This window comes from Rousettus aegyptiacus, unplaced genomic scaffold (assembly GCF_014176215.1).
Source record: "Rousettus aegyptiacus isolate mRouAeg1 unplaced genomic scaffold, mRouAeg1.p scaffold_m13_p_20, whole genome shotgun sequence".
In the NCBI taxonomy this organism is placed as follows: domain Eukaryota; kingdom Metazoa; phylum Chordata; class Mammalia; order Chiroptera; family Pteropodidae; genus Rousettus; species Rousettus aegyptiacus.
In genome coordinates, this window is record NW_023416296.1 from 1,573,921 (window position 1) to 1,594,638 (window position 20,718).

The 20,718-nt window shown below is 49.6% G+C and overlaps 1 protein-coding gene and 1 pseudogene across 2 annotated transcripts in view; both read left to right on the forward strand.

Annotated features, from left to right (window-relative positions):
* The window catches only part of LOC107510196 (heat shock transcription factor 2 binding protein), a 48,947-nt gene that overhangs the window by 1,447 nt on the left and 26,782 nt on the right, over positions 1–20,718 (forward strand). Inside the window, exons 1-5 of one of the 2 annotated variants that reach the window (XM_016143492.2) lie at positions 471–506; positions 1,244–1,394; positions 13,201–13,304; positions 15,683–15,832; positions 17,419–17,551. In XM_016143492.2, coding sequence (XP_015998978.1) covers positions 471–506; positions 1,244–1,394; positions 13,201–13,304; positions 15,683–15,832; positions 17,419–17,551 — 574 coding nt within the window. Of the gene's footprint in view, positions 1–470; positions 507–1,243; positions 1,395–13,200; positions 13,305–15,682; positions 15,833–17,418; positions 17,552–20,718 lie in introns of those variants that run through there. The other variant, XM_036238157.1, reaches the window with a different exon arrangement.
* On the forward strand, positions 15,378–15,493 carry LOC118614926 (annotated as a pseudogene).

The following is a 20,718-nucleotide window of genomic DNA, read 5'->3' on the forward strand; positions in this document are numbered from 1 at the left end:
GGGGGACTCGGTGTCGTCGTCCTGCTGGTTTCAGAGACCAAATTTCAGTTGTGCAGGAACTGGGTACATTTCAACCTGCAGACTGCACTATATAGTTTGCGAACTCGGTGGGTCTGTAGGGCCAAGCGAATGTCCTAGGTGGTGGCTCCAAGTTCATAGTAATCTTAGCTGTCGGCTGGTCTAGCATCTGTCGCCAAACAGGAAAGGCCCGATTCTATTGATTTCACTTGACACACTGGGTATTACTGTCCTTCTCCTTTGCAGTTAAAGAGTTTTGAACCCCGGCCAGGCCAGAAGAGCGGCGGCGGGATCTGGCCGAGCCCACCCCACGCCCGCGAAGTTTGAGCCTCGCGGCTCTCCATAGCGACGCGCGGCGCGGCACGTTCTCGCGCGGGTTCCCGCGCTTTCTGGCGTCAGGGGCCGGAGGGCGCGCCGCCGCGCAAGCGCACGGAGCCGGCACCGCGGCGGCCATGGGCGAGGCGGCCGGCGCCGAGGAGGCGCGCCGGGTCAGTGAGGAGGCCGCAGGCCCCCGCCCGCCGTTCCGACCCGCCGCCATCTGCCTCCCTGTGGGGACTGACCCTGGGCCTCGGCAGCGGACGGTGGCCTGGGTCTGGGGGCCGGGTGGGGCCAGGGTGACCGCGCCTCAGAAACGGCGCGCGCCGGTCCAGGAGGCCGCCCCGTGGGGCGGTGGCTCGGAAGGAGGCCATGGTGGTGCTCCCCGGCCACCGCAAGGCCAGCCTCCCCAAACCCGCAGCGCCGTGACGCGCGTGTCCGGGCTTAGTGTAGGTTCAGGGTTGCCGAGTTTTACGTCCGTGGTACGCGATGGAGAAGTGGCCATATCCGTGTTCAGATCTTGGTGTCCCCAATTAATGGCTGTACTTTTGAGAAAGTTACCCAGCCCCCCTGACCCCCCTCCCACCATGCCTCTGTTTCTGACCTGGACAACCCTGGGGTTGTGAACCCTAAGTGAGAGGCCAGCTTGGTACTGAAACATTAGGAAAAAGATGCTGGCTTTTTCCTTGGCTCTCAGGCACGAGGCCTCACGTGCACTTAAAATCGGCTCCCGTTTTGAAGGCTGGGCCCTCAGTTCTAAGATCCGACATATACAGCAGAAGGCACATTAGGCAAAGAAATGGTTTCAAAACTGCCTAAGAGGCATTAAAGGAAGCAAGCTGACCTAGGCTGCTGATTTTAGTCATCTGAGGAGAAATGTAATAATCTTAAGATCTGCTTGTTCTCTTAGCACGTGGAAACTAAAGAAGAATTTGTTAAAGTCAGAAAGAAGGACCTGGAACGGCTGACAACTGAAGTGATGCAAATACGGGACTTCTTACCCAGAATACTAAATGGGGAAGTACTGGAAAGCTTCCAGAAATTAAAGATTATAGAAAACAGTGAGTCTTTATCTCTAGCGGTTATCGCTGGTGGCAGCAGTCTGTTCCAGGAGATTTACCTACGTAAACAATTGAAAAGTAACTGTCAATAAACTTCAAGGTGCAGTTATAGTCAATTATATTTGGGAGATAAGACATAAAGGGAAGGACTCAAATGAGTAACTGGAACATGTAGGTTTGTGTTGGAGGAAGGGCTGCTAGATTTCTGGAGTGTCTGTTAACTGACTTCTCTTTCCCTTCTTTTCCTTGGGGGAAGAACTTTATACTTTTGCAATTGTATAAGGCAATCGCTCTGTTCTAAAAATTAAGTCTTACTGGTGTGTCAGTGAAGGATCTCGCCGTGTGGGAAACCTTGCATGGAGGGCAGTGACTGTAGAGGGGGCTGGATGTCTGCTTGTCTCTAGGTTGGTGGCCTGGGCAGGGTCTAGCACTGGTTTAAGTTCAGGCTTGCTAGGACGTATCCATTCAGGTTTTGAGATTTGAGTTGAGCTGTTATGTATCAGTCGAGGAGCCTATTGAAGTTCTTGGAGATGTTCCAGTATTGATTCAGTAATTGCCTAATTGAGGCCAAATGCTACGGCTATGCCACCCTGGACATGCTGGATCCTGTCTGATCTTGGAAGCTAATCGGATCGAGTCTGGTTAGTACTTGGATGGGAGACCACCTAGGAAGACCAGGTGCTGTAGGCACGAAAAATAAAAAGTAAGGGATTGTCAGCTAACAAGGTCCTTGCAATCTGTGAGGTCAACAAGGGGTTGTCTCTCGCCTTAACAACAACAACAACAAAAAACATAAACAAAAAAACCTGATTGAGGCCAAATGACAAATTAGCCTTCAGTGGTTAAGGCTAATTCAGCACAATCCGTTTGTTTGCCATCACCTCTAGAAAAGGTGCATCTGGGGGGCCTGGGTTGTGTTTCTAGCACTAGTTCAGACAAGATGGTACCTAATAGTACAAGTTTCTGGTCTGTGTAGATGCATTTGGTAAAGAGGCAGCCATATCCAGTTAGCAGGGAGCGTGCTCATGGTTACCATGGCTCCCCAGGCTGTTAGGCTCTTCGGAATCTTCAGACCCTCTCTCCTCTGCCCCAGTGTGCTCCGCGAGGTGCACTCCTGCAGACTGCTTGCCGCTGGCTCCTCTGCTGGCTGCTGGTGGACGGGCTCAGCAGTGGAAGGCACCAGTGGGTGGAGAGGTTGGGTGTTCTTCCTGCTCCCTTCACAGCATGACTCCCACCGGGGGGCCTGCTGCACAGTCTCAGCTCTCCCTGGGTGCCTCGCCAGCCCCGTTGGGTCTCTCATCCCTGCGCTCCCCTCTGAGTAGCCCTTTCCATAGAGCCTCAACACCTGGATTGATGTGTTTCCCGTTAGGACCCTGCTGGGTACGTTCCATGTCACTGGTTCCCATAGCTCCAGGTCATTGGCTTCTTAACTTTCCTTGTTCTGATCCCATGCGCATCTCGCCACCCTCAGAGCAGTCATCCCGAATGCATTTGTCTGCAGGGAGGGACAGTGCTGACCAGTAGCAGAGCACGGTTATACTTCCCACTGCAAATCAATAAACTACTGTTCTGAAAACTATGTCAGGGGCTCGCAAGTGGTTAGCACGAGTCAGTCTTTGGACATACGTCCTTTATGTAGATCACATTGTGCTTATAAAAGTGAGGGCCACCAACAAATCTGTGGTGACTTGATCAAAGTCAGACTCCAGGAGTCCTGCCCTGCCCTTCAGTCCCTGGCCTTCCCCAGGCCACGTAGTCACCGTTCTCATTGATCTCTTGGGCCACTTCTTTTCAGTCTCCTTTGCTGATTCATCCTCTGCAGCAGCCCGGTCAGCGGCCGGAGTTGCTGGAGGCTGTGGCCTGGGCCGCCTCCTCCCCGCGCTCCTTGGCCTCTCCCTGGGCCATCTGTACACACAGCTTCAGTTACTATCTTGGCGCCTGCATCCCCTGGATTTCTCTACAGCTCAAACCTCTCCAGGCTTGGGGCTGGGTATCTTCTCACACATGTCCTGATCACGTCAAATTCTAAGTGTCTTAGCCTAGTCAGTCTGTGACCATTAGGGAGAACCTATAGTCTCACAAGGTTAGGTTTACTGCCTCATTGTCATGAGGTAGACCACACAACAGAGGAACTGTGGGCATCTTGCCGACAAAGGAAAGAACGGAGTTACCGTAGGATTTGGGGCAGGGGGGGATTTCGGGGAAGAGCAGATGAAGCGTGTTTTGATGGGCTGCAAGCAAAGCAGGACTGTGTGTGGAGGGGTCAGGATTAGGTCCCACCGCAGTGAACCCTGGTCCTGTTTCCTGGAAAACTGAAAAATTTAGATAGATGTAGAACATAGAGTCTAGAAATGCTTATTTGGAGCTCTGCAGCTAGTCGGAAATCAAGGCCGCTGCCCTTTATCATTGTGACTTTGATTCTGCAGGCGAGAGTGGGAGGTTTCCTTCTTACTGACAGAAGTAAAACTTCTGATAGCGTGCAGTTTTATAGATTGAGCTTTCTCCGAATAAGAAATCAGTAGTCACTGAAAGAAGGGGCCATTTTGACACTTTACAGTTGTCGTGTGTTGTTGGGAGGAATATTGTGCCCTGTTAACGTGGCAGCTGGTTTTATGTGTGTCTTATTCCAGCCTGACACATTGTAGGACAGAGTTTCACTTTTTCAGAGCAAGCTGATTTTGACTTTCTCACGTCTGACTCATGAGATCCACCCCACTCATGATGTCCATCCTCCCTCCCCATCCAAAACTGGGCTGCCCGAGTGTCCGGGGTCGTCCCCCGGCCCACGTCTCCTGTGCAGCGTCCAGCGCCCCCTGCCAGTTAGCCCCGCGCTCCTCCCTCGTGGTGCATCCTCAGCTCTGCCTGCGCGGCCACGACCAGCACCCGTGCCCAGGCCCCGTCAGTTTGCCCGAATCTCTGCCTCTGGGCAGTGTCTGCTCATCGCTCTCCAGCCTGTTTCATACACTGTAGCCCAATTTTTAACGATTCAGTCTGATTATGTCATTCCCCTGCTTAAGTCTTCAATGATTTCTCTCTGCCCTTAGGATGAAGACCAATAACTGAACAGCAAACCCCCCAAAACCACTGCCATCTAAAAACCCAAACAACACCGTGCCGTGGCTTGAAAAGCCTGTGTGTTTCTGAACTCAGTTCTGGCCCAGTCTCACTCTGTCATCTGACTGCCTAGATTTGACGTATTGCTGTTAGTCATCAGAGCACCCTGTCTTCTTCTCTCAGACAGCATGGTTTTATTCCTATGCTAGGGTATAAGTAGGTGGGAGGGGACAGGGCCCACCCTCCTAAATTGTAGTGGAATCTTCTGGAACCAAACGTGCCGTAGGAGACTGGTTATTGAGAAAGGAAGGATCAGAGTGCTTGTGGTGGTTGCAGGAAGCTTGACTGTGAACTTGGAACTTCAACTGGCCCTCGAAGACCTCTGCTTCTCCGGCCTGAGGCCTGCCCTAAGTCATCTTTCACGTAATTTTGGCTGTTGTATTCCTACCTGTTGGGTGACGTGAAAGAAACCCCTCCCCCCTTTTTTAGTAAGGACTAGGTCTGTTGGCCCTCTTCGAGCCTTCCCAGGGGACTGTCTTCTAGACTAACCCTGTGAACCATGGCTCGGAGAATGGATCCCACAGAAGAAACCCAGGGATCACACGGCAGCAGCCAGAGCTGTTTGAAATGTCTGTTTTTCCGCCCCCCTCCCCCGGCCCTGTGGTCCAGGAGGGCTCTTGGTTTTGACCGGTACCAGTGCTGCTTCTGCTTCGAGAGTTGGCGTGTGTCTCCCGTCTTCAGCAGCGACGAAGGGAGCAGTGAATGCGGGCCGGGAGGCACGGGGGCAGCGCACAGCTGAGTGGGGGGAGGTCTCTCCGGGGGCAGGCCGGGATGGTGGCTGGCAGCCGCCATGAAAGGCAGCCGAGGACTTAGGTCGATACCTGAGGATCTGGTAGGGGCTAGCTCAGCCCCCTTCTCGGATCCCTCCCTGTGCATATTCGTCCAACAGTGAGGGCCATTACTGTATCGTGTGTGTCAGAGATTTGTTTTAAATTGGAGAATCCTTTTTTTAAAAAATGAAAGTCTACATAGTCTACGGTTGTTCCAACAGATGTAAAATACATGAAAGTTGTATTTTCGGCTTTTTTTTTTTTAGTTCAGTTTTAGAACGTTTATCAAATGGGTACAACTAAGGTATTTTGATGGAAAAAAATTAATACTGGAAATTTTGGAAGACTCGCAGGACCATCCTCAGCTCCCAATTTTTGTTTTTAGTTTTGACTGTTCAATAGAAAGAGAAAGACATCACGGAGAAAAGGAGTTGCAAAGGTAGAGTTTTTAAACAGCTCACCTTGCAACATCAGGATGCTTTTCAGTTAAACTGATGTCAAAGTTTGAAATCCGAAGGATCAGAAACTTGTTTCACAAACTTGTTTCACGGTTGAATCACAAGATCTAATAATTAGCAAGTGTTCTTTTGGAGAGAGATGCAAAGGCCGCTCACTGCCTGCTTAAGTTTTCATTGTCTTGTGGAAAACACTTTTCAAATGCATTATGTTGCATTTGAGATGATAAATGACACAATTTAGAAACAACTTGACACTTTAGTAGCAGTCTGTCAGATACTCTGAGGAGTTAAAGAGTTACGCAATTTTATATGTTGATACAAAACAAAATTGCAGTCTTATTTCCAATGTTTAAAAATCTGCAACATTGGTTTTAACTTTTATAATTTATTTGAATATATTTGAACACGAATACCATGAAGCAGCCTTGTTCGTTGAGTATCGGCAGTGAATAGAAACCGCTGCAGACGTGATAGACGGGAGAGAGATTCGGATAACTTTCTTTAGCAGTGAAAAAACATGTATAATTTCAAAACTTTGCACCAGCACCTTGCGTCTTTCAGCATGGTCCAGTAGAACTTTCTGTGATGAAGTTTATAATTCATGCTGTCCATGTCTATTTAAAAAATAACCACTAGCCATACGTGGCCACTGACCACCTTAAGTAGTATTAATCAGTTTTATAACAATTTTCCACTTGGTTGGTTTTTATTCTAGTTCCGTGATGGAATTCTCTGCCTATTTTCTGGAGCCTATTCAGTCGTTTCAAGTATGAGTCTATAAATCCAATATCTGGATCACCCGTTGGCCTGCTTTTATTATCTGTTTTTTCCTCTTGGTAGTCCTGGTAATCTTTTTATTGATTAATGGACTTTTTAAATGAAAACTTGTAGAGGCTCTAGATGACATTCTTCTCCACGAAAGAATCCTTTTCTCTGGCCTCTACCCATCGGAACCGCGTTAGAGTAGACCTTCAGCCAGCCAGGGACGGCACCTTCACACCTGGTCTCAGCCTGAGTTCTAGCTGGCCTGTGATTTCTAGTTCTTTCTCTCTCCTAGAGATTTAGCCCTGCGCAGGGTCCGACTGAGAGCTTGGGTCGTTTCTCAGAGTTTTCCATCTCGGCAGGCTCCTGCCTTCAGTTTTGATCTCTCTGTTCCACAAGTTTTGCTTGGCACCCCGGCACCCTGGCGCCCTGGCCTCTCTGCTCAGCCTGCCCACCTCCACAGCCCCTCTGTGTGGCTCACACTGCCGAGGGCGTGGAGGGAGAAGTGGCTCTGATGGCAGCTCCATTTCCCACCTCCTCTTCCAGGACCAGACCCTCCCCAAGTCTCGGCCGGCTAATGGCTCTGCACCTGACGGCTATTTCCCCAGCCCGAGGAGGCTGTGACTGCCCCGCTTGGCTTTGCTGCCCCTCTGCCATGCCTCGGGGAAGGCGGAGAGGGGTGGAGAGGGGGCCGGCCCACATCGGGGCACTTCCCCCTCCCCTGGGTCTTGTTCTTCCAGCCCCATGTGACTTGGTAGCTCTCAGATACCTTTGAACAATTTTTGTTTAAAGCCTGCTTTTTTAGTTATTCTTGGTGGGAAGCTTGATCTGCTACATCACCGTTGTAGCTGGAAATGGAAGTCCTTTGGTCCGTGTGGTTGTGGTTTTTAAATTGCAAAACTATATCGTGATGTCATACAGAAAGGACAGGCTGTGAGATGTCCCAGATTAAAGGAGGCTAAAGGTGCAAGGCAGTAAATGCTATAAAGGGCAATTTGGGGCCATTTGACAAAATTCGAATATTAATGGTAGATAAAAGCGTTACGTATTAATTGTTCTGAAGTTGACAGCTGTGTTCAGTGGTATCTAAGACATTACCCCTTGGGAAGCACACTGAAGTATTTAGGAGTGAAGGGCCATGGTATATGTAACCTACCCTCAGCGTGTGTTTGTGTTTGGTACATGTATGAGCAAGTAGGGTGAAATGTTAATAAGTGGTGAGTCTGGGTGTAGAATATATGGGTCTTCATATTATTTTTATTTATGTAACATTTTATAAGTGAAATTATTTCCAAATAAGAAGTTTGAAAACATTCCGTAGAATGGAGATGCTGATTAGGTGTTTACAGAACCATACGAGTCCCTGATGTACTCCTGGGCTCTTAGCGGTGGGGATGAAAACCGCTGCATACGTGATTCCTGGGGTGTTCGTGGGATAGTTCGAGATTAAGTTTCCGAGAGTTTGATCGTGAGAAGGAGGAGGGCCCTCTATTTCAGCTCAGTGCGGAATTGTGTTTAGTCCGTAGAAATGATGAGTGAGATAGTCATGAAGAGTGAGACAGACGAGTGAGCACCACGAAGAGGTTATTTAATTTGACCAAAAGTTATTGTGGCCCAAACGAGGTGAGATCAGGGTGTATCACGTTCACGTTCAGGCAGGAAACAAAGAGGGTGAACAAACAATATAATGAAGAGGTGACGGACAGAGGCTTGCGAAGCGCCAGGAACTGGAAGAGGGGCACGATGGTCCCCCGGGGCCTGAGCAGCAGCAGGAGAGCCACCAGACTCACAGGAGGGCGGGTGCTCAGCAGGGCCACGGCCTCACCCGGAAGGTGCCGCCGCTGCTCGCTTGATGCAGTGGGTGAGGCAGTGTCCCCACTTGTCTCCTGTCCTCGTTCCGTGGTGCCCACCGTTCTCCAAACCCAACAGGCAGCCGTAAGCAAGGGAGGACGGTTGCTGTGGACGCCGACTTCAGCCTCTTGGCGTGGGACGGGGTGGAGAGTGGACCCAAAGGGCACGTGGGGACTGTCCAGGCTGGGAAGAAGAAAGGCTTAGGGGGCCGATGGACAGGGGAGGTGGAAGGGAGGCCAACGGAGGACAGAGACCTACGTTATTTGAGTGAATCACTCCTGACCCCCAATCCTAACATCATGTTTGTAGTCGTATATGCCAGGAAATGAAGTGCAAAATTCCCTGACTCTGGTTTGGGAAGTAGTTTAATAGACTTCATTTGGATTCAGCAAGTGTGAACTTAGGGTTTTTTGTTTTTGTTTTTTGGTTTTCTTTTTTTTTTTTGGTAATGATATATATATATATTTTAATTGAATTTAGTTGATAAATCAGTAAGGTAGGTATTATACATCGTTATTTGTCAGGCACAGCTAGGTCATGTGGGCATGTAAAAAGGGTGGGATCCAGTCTTTTTCCTTGATAATTTACAGGTAGACTGACATGAAGGTGTGAGAAGTTAGCGATACAAGGTAATGCCAGGTATGTTGGCAGCGCCGGTACAGGACAGATTCCTGTTAGTCACACAGTTTCTTCATCTTGCGGAAGGCGACTCCAGTGGCCTTCACGTGAGAAGGAAACAGTGCTACTTCCATGTTGTGGTTCCAGAACCGGATTCCCACCCCCTTGGGTTTGTTTTGGAAACGTGACAGCTAATTAAAGTGTTTGGCTGCCTTAGAATGGGCCTCAGGATTTCAAATGCATTTAAGTTCTTTTGACTCAGGGTTTTTGTTTTTAATGAAATCGGGAATATTCTCATTTTTTCACTTTTTCAACTTATATTTTCAACTGCGGCTGCCTGTGGCACTGAAGTGGGAGGTGATTACGTTGAAATGAGGGCTTTAAGTGGCCCTAATCCAGTATGACCGGTGTCCTTACAAAAGGAGGATTTGGCCACCGAAACAGACCCACACAGGGAAGGCGATGTGAAGAGTTGGGGAAGGCCGAGTGGAGCCGGAGGCCGCGCGGATCGTGCTGCCACAAACCTAGGAGTCCCCGGGGCCACGGGGGTGGGAGGAGGTGGGGAGGATCCACCGTGACAGGTTTCAGAGGGAGCCTGGCCCACCAACACCTTGATTTTGGACCTGTAGCTTCCAGAACTGAGAGAGAAGGCATTTCCGTTCTAAGCCGCCCACTTTTCAAAAGTTCACGTTACAACACTTCACCTTCATGAAAGACTTACTTTATTGGTACCTGTTTTTGCTAACTGAAAGAAATTCAAAAGCGATTTTCGCTTTTGTGAATAAAAGCCAGGAGTGAAAACAGCACTCTGTTTGCTCTGCGGAGAGCCCTGGCAGAGGCCCTGGGAGCAGACAGAGACGCCACGCTGCCCCGGGGACTGCTCGGCAGCAGCCCCGTCTGTGAGCATCTGTGCGTTCTCTCATTTCCGGTTGTGCATCCCTTAGCCAGATCGCCCTAAGGGAATGGCTTTTGCACTTTACGCGCCCTCGCGAAGGTTCACAGGAACTGTCTACTTTCAGATAGCAAGCGGAAGCCTGTACTTTGTGACGGCCGGCAGCCCACAGAAATGCATACTCAGCTCAGAGTAAAGAGGGAATCTGTCAGCAGCTAATTCTAAATTCTTTTCTAACCTGTTAGAGAACAATAAGAAGGTAAAAGTTAATGGCTACTGAAAAGATTTTATTTTGAATTTGAGACTCAGCTATTTTGATTAAAAACATTTTCATGTTGATATGAAGCAACTGATAATTCATTATAAACATGCCGAGTGACGAAGAAAGAGTAGGAGAGATTGATCCCTTCTGCATAGTTTGAATTTCTTCGGTTAGTGTTTTCACGTGTAGCACTCTCCATCCTGCTTGTGTATAGTTCCCTGTATCCTTGTAAGTAAGCTGAGCGTGAAGGACTAGTCATTCGCCTGTTATTAAAACTATCAAAAAGGATTGGAAATTTCGGATATAGAGATGTCGACATGGCCTGTGATTTCGACTGTTTCTGTATGTTGGTAGTCTATCTATAGATAGACCTATCAGTTAATGCTTAAGTGGAGATTTCTCCTTCATTTTGAATGCTGAAGATTAGCCGCTGAAGTACAGGCTAGGCTAGGTGGCGTCGCCTTACTTGTTATGCTGAGGCTGGGGAAGGTAAGGTCTAGACTATATATAATGTATCGTTCACTGTTTGTGTTATTTATGGCTCTGATTTTAAAAAGGTTACAAAAGTAATATATTCTCATTATAGAAGAATGAGATTTATACTCAAAGTAGCCATGTTTTTATTCAGGGATTAGTGGAAGAATGTATACGAAGAAGTGAATTTCATTTATGTGACCAATACTTATAGAGTGCCTACTACGTACCATATGCTGTTCTAGGCATTTGGGATGTATTAGAAAACAAAGCATGAAAATCCATGCCCTCGTGGTGATTCGGGTGGCAGGCGTGCTGAGGGCCGAGTTGAAAATGCAAGGGGGGATTTTTGTCAGGAGACAGTGGCGACGGCAGTGCTCCCAGCTGGCCACCAGGTGGTGGCCTCAGACTGCAGAAAAGGCCCCTGGCTCCTGGAGAACCTGGGCGGTGGGCGCGGCATCCCAGATGCGCCGGAATCCGGAATCCGGTGGGGGAGCCTGTGCCTTTGTCATGTGAACTCGCAGTCAGGTGCTGTGCAGCTGTGTGGAGGGAGAGATTATGGAATTACCATAAGAAAAGAGTCTTTTGGGTGTTCGGATTAATTCCCACAGATTTTTACACATACTTTGTATCTTCTTTACTGTGTTTGAGTAATATGCAGTTTAATAGAAGAAAAATTTAATTGCAAAAAATTGACACCACAATAACTTTGTCTTGGTTCCTTTTCTCATTTTGTTTCTTTATGTCTGTTTGTATTTTATATATAATTACAAATAACGTATGAATGATGTGTTTTCATTTAACGTAATTTTCTAAGCATAGCACTTGATTGATGTTGATTTCTTGTGTGACCAGGATTCATGGGAACAATTAAAGAATTCCAGTGAAAGTCACTTTGTGGCAAAATGTATCATAAACGGGCGGAAGAGAAACTGATTTAAGGGAGAAGAAATAGTCCCATGTTACTTCACCCCAGTTTCTGAGAAACATCTTTTACGAGAAGCTTTGCCGGTTTCATAATCTCTAACTGAATATTTAGCTTTAGGCCCTAATCTCTCTCCTGGGGCAAAGGGCATCTAGTGAATGCTGAGACTGCCGTTATTCTCCGGAGCCTTCGGAAAGCCCGTGCGCGGCAGTCTCCCTGAACTTCCTGCTCGGCTTCCTCTCTCGGGGACCTGGGTTACACAGCGCACCCCCTCTTTCGTCTGCACGTCACTGGGGGCCACGTTCTCCTCGAGGGTGGAGGAAGGCCCCGTTTCCGGGGGCCGCCCTGTGCGGCTGGCTCACGGCCCTCCGTGTTTCCTCCTTAGTTAGCATTCCCGTGCTGGTTCCCGCGGTCCTTGCTGTGTTGAATTCATTTAGTTGGTGGTGAGAGACCACACTGTTGTTCCAAAGCGGTCATCCTCAGAGTCTCTTCCCAGGCCAGCAGCATCAGCCTCAGGCCCCTCTGAGGACGGGGTCCAGCAGCCTGCTGGTGCAGGTCCTCCCGGGGACTCTGATGCACCCCAAAGTCTGAGGGCCACTGTCCTCGACTACCAGCACTTCAATCAGCGGGGTTCCACCCTTAGCTCTGAGCGCCCGCGCAGCCTGGGTGCGCACCAGCGTGAGGATGCTGACTTCTCGGTCCTGGCGATCACGGCACTTCCAATTATAGATTTCGTATTTCTTTGCCTTTTGAAGGTCACTATTTCTGCAGCGTGATACTTTTTATTTAAAATGAGAGTCCTTTTGATTTTAAATTAATGTATTTTTTTTATTTCAAATTTATTAATGTGGATGCTTTTTGGGAATGTCATTGGCTGTTTGAATCATTGTCTAAACTCACGTGGTGGAAAGGAAGGAGTTCATAGTTCCCACTTTTCACTGTGGCCTTTTCTTGTCTCCGTCACCGTGTGGCCCTCCACTGACTACTGCGGCAGCTGTTCCGGATGCGTCAGTCTGCCAGTTGGAGGGCTGAGCTTTGTGAGTCAGCCCCAGAGGCACTGTCCCCTCCCGGAGCTGCCTTCTGTGTCTGACGGAGCAGGTGCAAGTCTGCCCGAGGCCGAAGCTTCTCAGCCCTGCCCCCGTCCTTTACACGTGTCTGAAAGCCCTGGGTGCCAGTCTGGCGGTAAAGTGAGGCTTTCAGAACAAACAGAACAATGAAAAAAGTGCATTGTACTATGACCTAAACACCAACAAAAACTTAAGAAGCAGGACTTTTCAAACCCTGGTCACTCGAGGACTGGTTATGCAAATACTGCGACCTGAGAAATCAACGCGGGTGTCTCCAGGAGGAGGTTGGGCAGAACCGGGCGCTTAGGAGAGATTCGTGGTTTTTATTATTATTTTTTTATTTTATTTTTTTTTTTAGGCGAGGCAACCCTTGGTTGACATCACAAACTGCAAGGACCTTGTCAGCTTACAATCCCTTATTTTTTTTGTTTTTGTTTTTTTTTTACACTGACAATATGTGATCTTTCTAGTGGTCGGTCTCCCATCCAAGTACTAACCAGGCCTGACCCTGCTTGGCTTCTGAGATCAGATGGGAGCAGGCTTGTTCAGGGCGGCATGGCTGTAGATAAGATTTGTGGTTTGAAATATTGAGATGTCTATCTCTTTCTTCTAGACCTGGAAAGGAAAGAGCACGAATTAGAGCAACTGAGAATGGATTGTGAGCACTTTAAAGCCCGCCTGGAGGCTGCGCAAGCCGACAGCCTGAGAGAGAAGAAGGTAAGGGGCCCGGAGACCAGTGCTTAAGACGGCGGTGCCGGCCCGAGCCCGCCAGTGTGCCCGAGACGGTCTGTCCAGCCTTTGAGCCTCAGGAGAGTATGTTTTTAAATGTAGATAGGCTGATTGGTTTGGAAAGTAGTCGAATGCTTGGATTTTTGTAACCTTTTAATTTGGACATTATTTACTTGGTGCTTTTTATTGGTCACTTACTGTTAAGTTTTATGTTTAAAAGACCATTCCAAAACATAAAAATTTATGATATAAGAATCTTGAAAAAAAATGCACATAATTTATAATCAGAGATACATTTAATCAGAAATATATGTAATTAATTTAGAAGATTATTTACTGGTATTTTAGAAATAACCAATTTTATTTTAACATTAAGGGAGACTAATAACATTTCTTAGAAATTACATATTAATTTTTACTTTTTGTATGGAATAAATTATTCTGTTAACTAAGAACTATTGTGCCACTTCTGGTAAACTTTGGATCTTGGATGCATTTTTAGTTCTGAATGGCGAGGCAGTAATTGCTTGCGTAGCGGTAGCTGGCGCGTGCTGCGTGCCGCGTGCCGACGGGTGGCCAGCCGCGGCCCAGGCCTTCGCTCGCTCCTCGCGGCAGCCCGGAGCAGCAGGTGCTGCGACTTGCGGGATTGTTAGGGAGCCGGTCAAGGGTCCCGTCGCCTGTGTTCTGGGTTTCGTGTCATACTGTCTTCTCCTTGAGGGAATTCTGAATGTTCGTGGCTGCAAAGAGGTTTCCCAAGACCGACGGAATTTTTACATGGACTTTAATATTGAGCAAGTGGAAAAGTTGGGGAAAGAGTTCCAGCCTCAAAACTGAGTTCAGTAGCGTGTTACACTATCGAAAGGTGAAACTTTAGCTTAGTCGCTGTTTTTACATCATGGTGCACGAACGTGACAGTGTGGTGAATCTGGGCCTGACAGCGTCATGGTCTGGAAGAAGTCGGCCGGTGGGCGAGCAGGAATTTGGTAAATGTTAACGTCCGTTGGTTCAGTTCTTCCTCAAGGTGTGGAGACATCCTTGTTGAGGTTGAGCAGAATCTTAGGTTTGTTTTTGTTCCATTGATAAGCATAGGAAAAATGCTCGTTTTGCTGGCATGTTTGTTAGCTCTAGTGCTTAAAAATAAGCCCTTCTGGTGAAGCGCCGGTGCAGAGGGCGGAATGGCCGTGGCAAAGCGGCACCCCGCCTCCAGCATGTTACTGCCCTCACACTCGACCTTGGTTAAAGTGGGGCTTGTTTTAGACTAAACTGTTTGCAGTTTCGTCTGCCCAATTTAATACAGATGGGAGCCCCTGCACGTGTGTGTAACAAGGCCACGTCCCTCCTTGCTGTGGACTACACTGGCAGCTGCCTTTTCTGTGGTCTCTGTCCAGGTCTGCCCAAGTCACGTGCCAGACTCTGGAAGCTGAATTTAGAGGTGAGGAACCAGGAAAGAGTCCCAGGCTGGGGGGCGCAGGAGACCCGTGTCGTCCAAGACCCACCTGGAGGTGGACCTTGAGAAGTGCCTGGTGGTCACAGGGGACACTGGGAGGACAGGTCACTGTCTCTCTCCTTGGTGAGAGCCCCAGCGGGAGGGTGGGTCATGCCCCTGAGCTCCGTGGTCTTGTCGCACTGGTACTGGCCTTCTGTGCCCACGCCTGGCCGGAGGCCCCGCCTTCTCCCGCAGGCCTGTGTGGGCTCAGCCTTGTCCTGTGGCTTTGTACAATGGAGTGCGCCACTTGGAGGTAGCAGGCTCCTTTATTAAAACGTCACTCTGTGTGGACTGCTGTGTTTGTCACTTGTTCAGGCATCCAGGTTGGTGCTGGGTGTGGCCGCTTGGGTCCCAAGGTGCCTAGTGTTTTCATTTTACTTGGAAATAAAGTCAGGTCTTTGGCAGTATTTACAACCCTAATGCAGTATTAGGTCCCTTTCTGAGTGTTAATTTTGTCTGTGAAGCTTATTTTTAAAATATGGATCATGGACATGGTTCCATAGTGTGGCGGTGAGCACGTCTGCCTTACAGGCAGAAGGTCCTGGGTTCTTGCCCCAGTGGAGCCGCGGTCCATGCTCTACAGCCACGCCACCCTGAACGAGCCCAATCTCATCTGATCTCAGAAGCCAAGCAAGGTCGGGCCTGGTTAGTACTTCGGGAGACCACCTAGGAAGACCAGGTGCTGTAGGCATAAATGATAATAAAAAAATAAAAATAAAAAATATGGATTATGGCTCTGTGAGGACTAGTTTTCATTTAACAACCGTTTTCTATAATTCTGTGTGCATTTTCTTTCTTTAAAACTTACCTTTGCAAGAGAAAACACGAGGCGGTTTGACGTCGAACGCTGTTCATCGTTCTTGTTCTGTTCTGGCTGCAGGAGAAACTGGCTCTGCGACAGCAGCTGCAGGAGGCGCGGCAGCAGCTGCAGCAGCAGGCGGAGTACTGCACGGAGATGGGGGCGGCCGCCTGCACCCTGCTCTGGGGCGTCTCCAGCAGCGAGGAGGTCGTCACGGCCATCCTGGGCGGAGTAAGCGTGACGCGGGCGGTCCGGGTTGCTGGGCAGGGCGCATCCCTTCTTCCGTTCATTCGTCAGATGGTTTGGGAATGCCAGCTGTGTGGGGTCCGCGGTGACCTGGCGCTCTGGGCGTGTCACATGGATGCACTAAGAGCCCGTCTCTCCCCGAATCTGTGCGGCGTTAGGCAGGAGTGCCACTTCAGTGTTATTAGCTGGTGTTTGCATTTAACAACGTTTAACGTGCTTTTATACACATTATCCATTGGGTAACATAATATTTAAGTTATCGAATGTTGTATGTTATTTAACACATATGTGTCTGCAGCGCACACACATGAAGGAGCTTCACAGAGGGAGAGAGATCGGAGAAGGGCCTCCATGAACTTGAGTAGGCCGTCATGGCAGAGAATGGGGCGGGCAGTCTAAAGTCTGCGCCTGGGTCAGTTGTGAGGTGAAGTTGTGGGGAGACAATGCTTACAAGGAACAGAGGAGCGGGGCTACAGGGGGTGATCTCATCGAGGGGGGGCTGCTTCCTTGCCGGTTTCCGAGTCACAGTAGGGCAGGAGGAGAGTTTGGGGCGGGTCGCCGTGACAGCGCGGGGCTTGGGGCCTGGAGACTGGACAGGGAGGCTAAGTAGAATTCCAGCGGCCCAGGCTGGAGATGGCAGGAGAGCAGAGCCTGGTGGCTGAGGCCGGTGTGCTGACAGGCCGGACTCCATGGCTGACAGAGAAAGGAACTGAGGAGGGTGGCTCTGGAGGGGAGGTGTCTCGTGACGGGAAAGTCAAGGGGGGATGTTTGACGGGAGGCCGGCGGTAAACCACTTATCACTTACAAAAATTGAAGCTGCATTTGACTTTAGGTGGAGAGACTAAATGTATTTTTAGAAGTTCGAGCTTTATTGAGTTATAAAATCCACCCATTTATAAGTGTACAATTCAGTAGTGTTTAGCTAATTTGCAGAACTGTGCAGCCATGACTACAATCCAGTCTCAGCCTGTGTCACCCGCGAGGCTCCCTTGTGTCTTCGGTAAATGCGTTTTGCTTTAAACGATACCACAGGACCCCAGCCCCCCGAAGACAGAGCCACAGACGTGGAGGAAGTGCCATCTGGAGATGCTTTTTGCCAAGTGATGAAGATTTAAACTGCCAGAGCAGCCCGTTCACCATCTTTCTCTCGTTTACATGTTGCGATTTCAGTTAAGATTTTAAAAATCATAACTAAAAAGCAGTTCTGCCAAAGGTTTGCAGACCTCTGGTTTTGTGCCTAGAACAAATAGAGAGCATATTTTTTTCGTATATTTCTGGGTGAATTTGTTCCAGCACTTCCATCATTTTGGAAATTTTGAGCTGTTTCCCACATAAGTATTTTTATTTTACTCTTTGCATCAGTCTTCAGGGTAATGTTTCTGCTAATCATTCTCACTGTCTAGTAAAGTCTTTTCCCTTATCTTTCCCTTAGAAACTTTTAATGAAGGAATAGGTTTTTAAATATCGTTTCTGTAATTAACAACATAGTCTGCCTTCTATATCTTGGACTTTCAAAATGTTTTCATGCTGGTATTTGTGAAAGCGTGATACTCTCATCTCCGAACTTGCAGGATAAAGCTTTGAAGTTTTTCAACATCACTGGCCAAACGATGGAGAGCTTCGTGAAGTCGCTGGATGGGGATGTCAGGGAGCCCGATTCTGATGAGAACCAGTTTGTGTTTGCCTTGGCTGGAATCGTAACAAGTAAGTAATTCTTTCAGGTGCAGTAGCCATAGTTCTAAGTATGTTCTAGAGTGGTGATACAGTCAGGGGCACGTGTGCATAGGCATCTCTCAGGAACCACCCCAGACACCACGTGGCTCTTACCCTGGCGATCCGCCGAGGCACCCTGGGCCCGGTGCCGGTGTGTGTGCGGCACGTCGCGCTGGAGGGTCTGGGAAGCATAGTGTTGGTGCGTGCGCAGACTGGGTTTGGGAGGCACAGGATGAGTCTACGTGTTCTATTCGGTCTGTGCGCCGACCAAAGGCAGAATGAAGCTGCTGGTTGAGCCTGTTATTTGGAGTTGTCGCCCCTTTGTTGATATCTGGAGAGTAGAAGCCTAAACAGAGCTCGGCGGAGCTCCTGCTGCTGTTTCGTGCGGTAGTTAAGGAAGTCCACAGCCTGGATTGTGTCTTTGGTGAACTCCTCCCAACGATCATGGTTGTAGTTACAGGAGAATTCTGTGGCAAAACTGCTGTACAAGGTAAAACCAGACAAAGAACTGATTTCTTAGCGTAGCGGGAGGTGCTGGGTACCAGCGAGGATGCAGGCTCTTCGTGGTTAAACACGACGCTGGACTGTGATGCTTGCACATCACTCGCTCATCTCTGCTGTGTATCAGGGGACTCCTCCCTGAAGGAGAGTGGAGGCTTTGTTTCCTTGTGGCATTACTCTTCCTCTACTGGACCCGGGACTCTGCCCCTGGAGGTCACTCTGCTCTTGACCAGAAGCAACACCCAGGTGCGACAACCAGCGCTCCAGACCATGTGGAATGTCTCCCGTGGCGAAGCCATGCCCCCTGCCTCTGAGAACCTCTGCCCCAGGGTGTGGCCTTGTGTGTCATGCACGTAGAATCGTGATGGTCGGGATGCTAGCGGTTGTTGCTGAGATACATTTTGAGACCCCTTGAAGGCTTTTGGGTTTAGTATTCCGTGGGCATAGTCTGCCATGTTTGATTTAGTTCAGTCATGCAGAGGGCTTGCTAATTCAGAAGAAATTTGATATCTTGTTATCTACAATATCCAGCTAATCACAGAAATTCTTTTAATTGTCTTTTAGTGATTGGTTTTGTGTGATTCTGGGCGATTTGTAATCTCTCCTTAGAGTACGCCCTTCTTTAGCTGCCAGTGCCTCCCAGAGAGTGCCCTGCTGTGCTGTGGCACTGGGGTGTCTTCTGAGATGCTCGTGCCCCCTTTTAGCTGGCTCAGTGAGCAGTTAGCAAAGTCAGCCTTAGAGCTTTCCAGATCAACGGAATGTCAGGGGGGACGTGTGAATTGGGTCAGAGGGACCCCACAGGGTTCCGTTTGTTCTTAAGATCTGGGAGTAAGACTTGAGAGGAGTAGGACAGAACTTCAGCGACACCCTGGGGATGAACTTTCTGGGTGAATTCTGATTTTTCCAGGTGAAGGCCAGCGAACTGGCCAGCTCTGCAGAATGGGCTGTAAAGAAACCTGAGCGTTAATCTGTTGCTGCGCAGCATTTGGCTCCGGGTGGGACGCAGCGAGGCCGGGATCCGGGTTCGGCGCGGCAGCAGCGTGGCGTGCGATTGTTACCTGTTCACAGACCTTGAACAAATCCGTGCCATCCACCACTGGGCGTTTTAAAAACGGGTAACCTCAGGGGATCGCAGGCACTGGCACGGGAATTATTGGTGCTTTTTCTTACTAAGATGGTCACAGTTGGCCTACAGCGTTCTGTGTTTCAGCTCTAGAGAGTGCTGAAGTTTAGGTAGAGATTTAGAAGAACTACCTGGACTCTTGGCTTTTGCTTGTTATTTGACTCGGTCCATAGAATCTTTTCCCTTAGGGATTCTGGGACTATGTTTAATTTTTGGTTATTTCTTTGATCATACATAGTGTGGGCAAATTAATATCAGATTGGTTGTAATTTGTATAAAGGAGAATTTTCCAAGACTTATAAAAATCATCCTTCTGTAGTACCTTTTATTTGTCAGTTCATTTGCAAAATGAATCACTGTCCCTGCAGCTTCGCAGGGGTTGTGTCGCAGGCGGGGAGAGGGCGACTTCTGATAATGGCCCTGGAGTCAGAGTTCCAGGTTGGGCGAAAGCAGAGATGCTGGGAGTGAGTCTTCCTCCCCCGGGAGGGCAGCAGCGCGCTGGGGAGAAACCCTGAGAGAGTGCGAGGACAGGAGCTGTGCTGTAGGATGGGCCGCAGGGAAGGCGGGGGCTGTGGCCGGAACTGTGTCCCTGATGGTGGATCGCCAGGTGATGGCATGTGGCTGGACGCGGCACCATGCCACCACATCCCTGACAGCGGGCTGCGCCCCCTCCACAGTGGAAACTCGCCTGACCTGGCAGGGGCTGGTTCCGTAGGCGAAGGCACCAGCGGAGTGTAAGCGGCATGGGAACGTGTCCCAGGAGTCACTCTGGCGTGGGGACCACCAGCAGCAAACAGAGGAGGGCAGTAGGCTCACCCCTCTCGCCAGCCCTCAGGTCCCGGGCGCTGCTCTCTGGCCTGGCTTCTGGCTGAGGAAGCCGCACCCCGAAGTGGGAGACCGACTGAACCCTCAGAGCTGCTTCCCAGAGGGACTGGGAAGCCCACCAGCTCCGGGGGTTTCCGCAAACAGTGCGTCGGGACCGCTGGCGAGACGAATCGACAGGAAATGACCACAGCAGATGCGCAGAAACGCAGCCCAGACAGCAGGCCAGGCGCAGCGCTAGCGTCCGAGGAGACTGGCTTCTGTTTCCTTCAAAAAACATGGTGCCGCGTTGGCCAGGCGAGCAGCACCTGGGTGCCCCTCTGAGTGTGGGGACTGCACCCATGTTATGTACTTAGTAACAGCTTCAGTGAGCTGTAATGAGACACGGCACCGCTTCCCGGGTTAGGTGCGCTGCTCGGCGGCTGCAGTGTGTGCGTAGAGTGTGCGTCCATCCCCGCGGTCGACTTTAAAACATTCTCATCAGTCACTGCCTCAGGAAACCCCGCCACCCTGGCCCATCGCTCTCCAGCCCTGCCCTCCTCCCAGCTCTAGGCGTCCGCTAACCTGCCTATTGTCCTTGTAGATTCGCCTGTTCTGGACATTCCGGCCGATGGAATCGCGCAGTGCGCGGCCCTTAGAGACTGGCTCCTTTCACTCAGGTTTTCAAGCTTTCTCCGTGTCGTAGCATGGATCAGTACTTCACGCCTCCTTC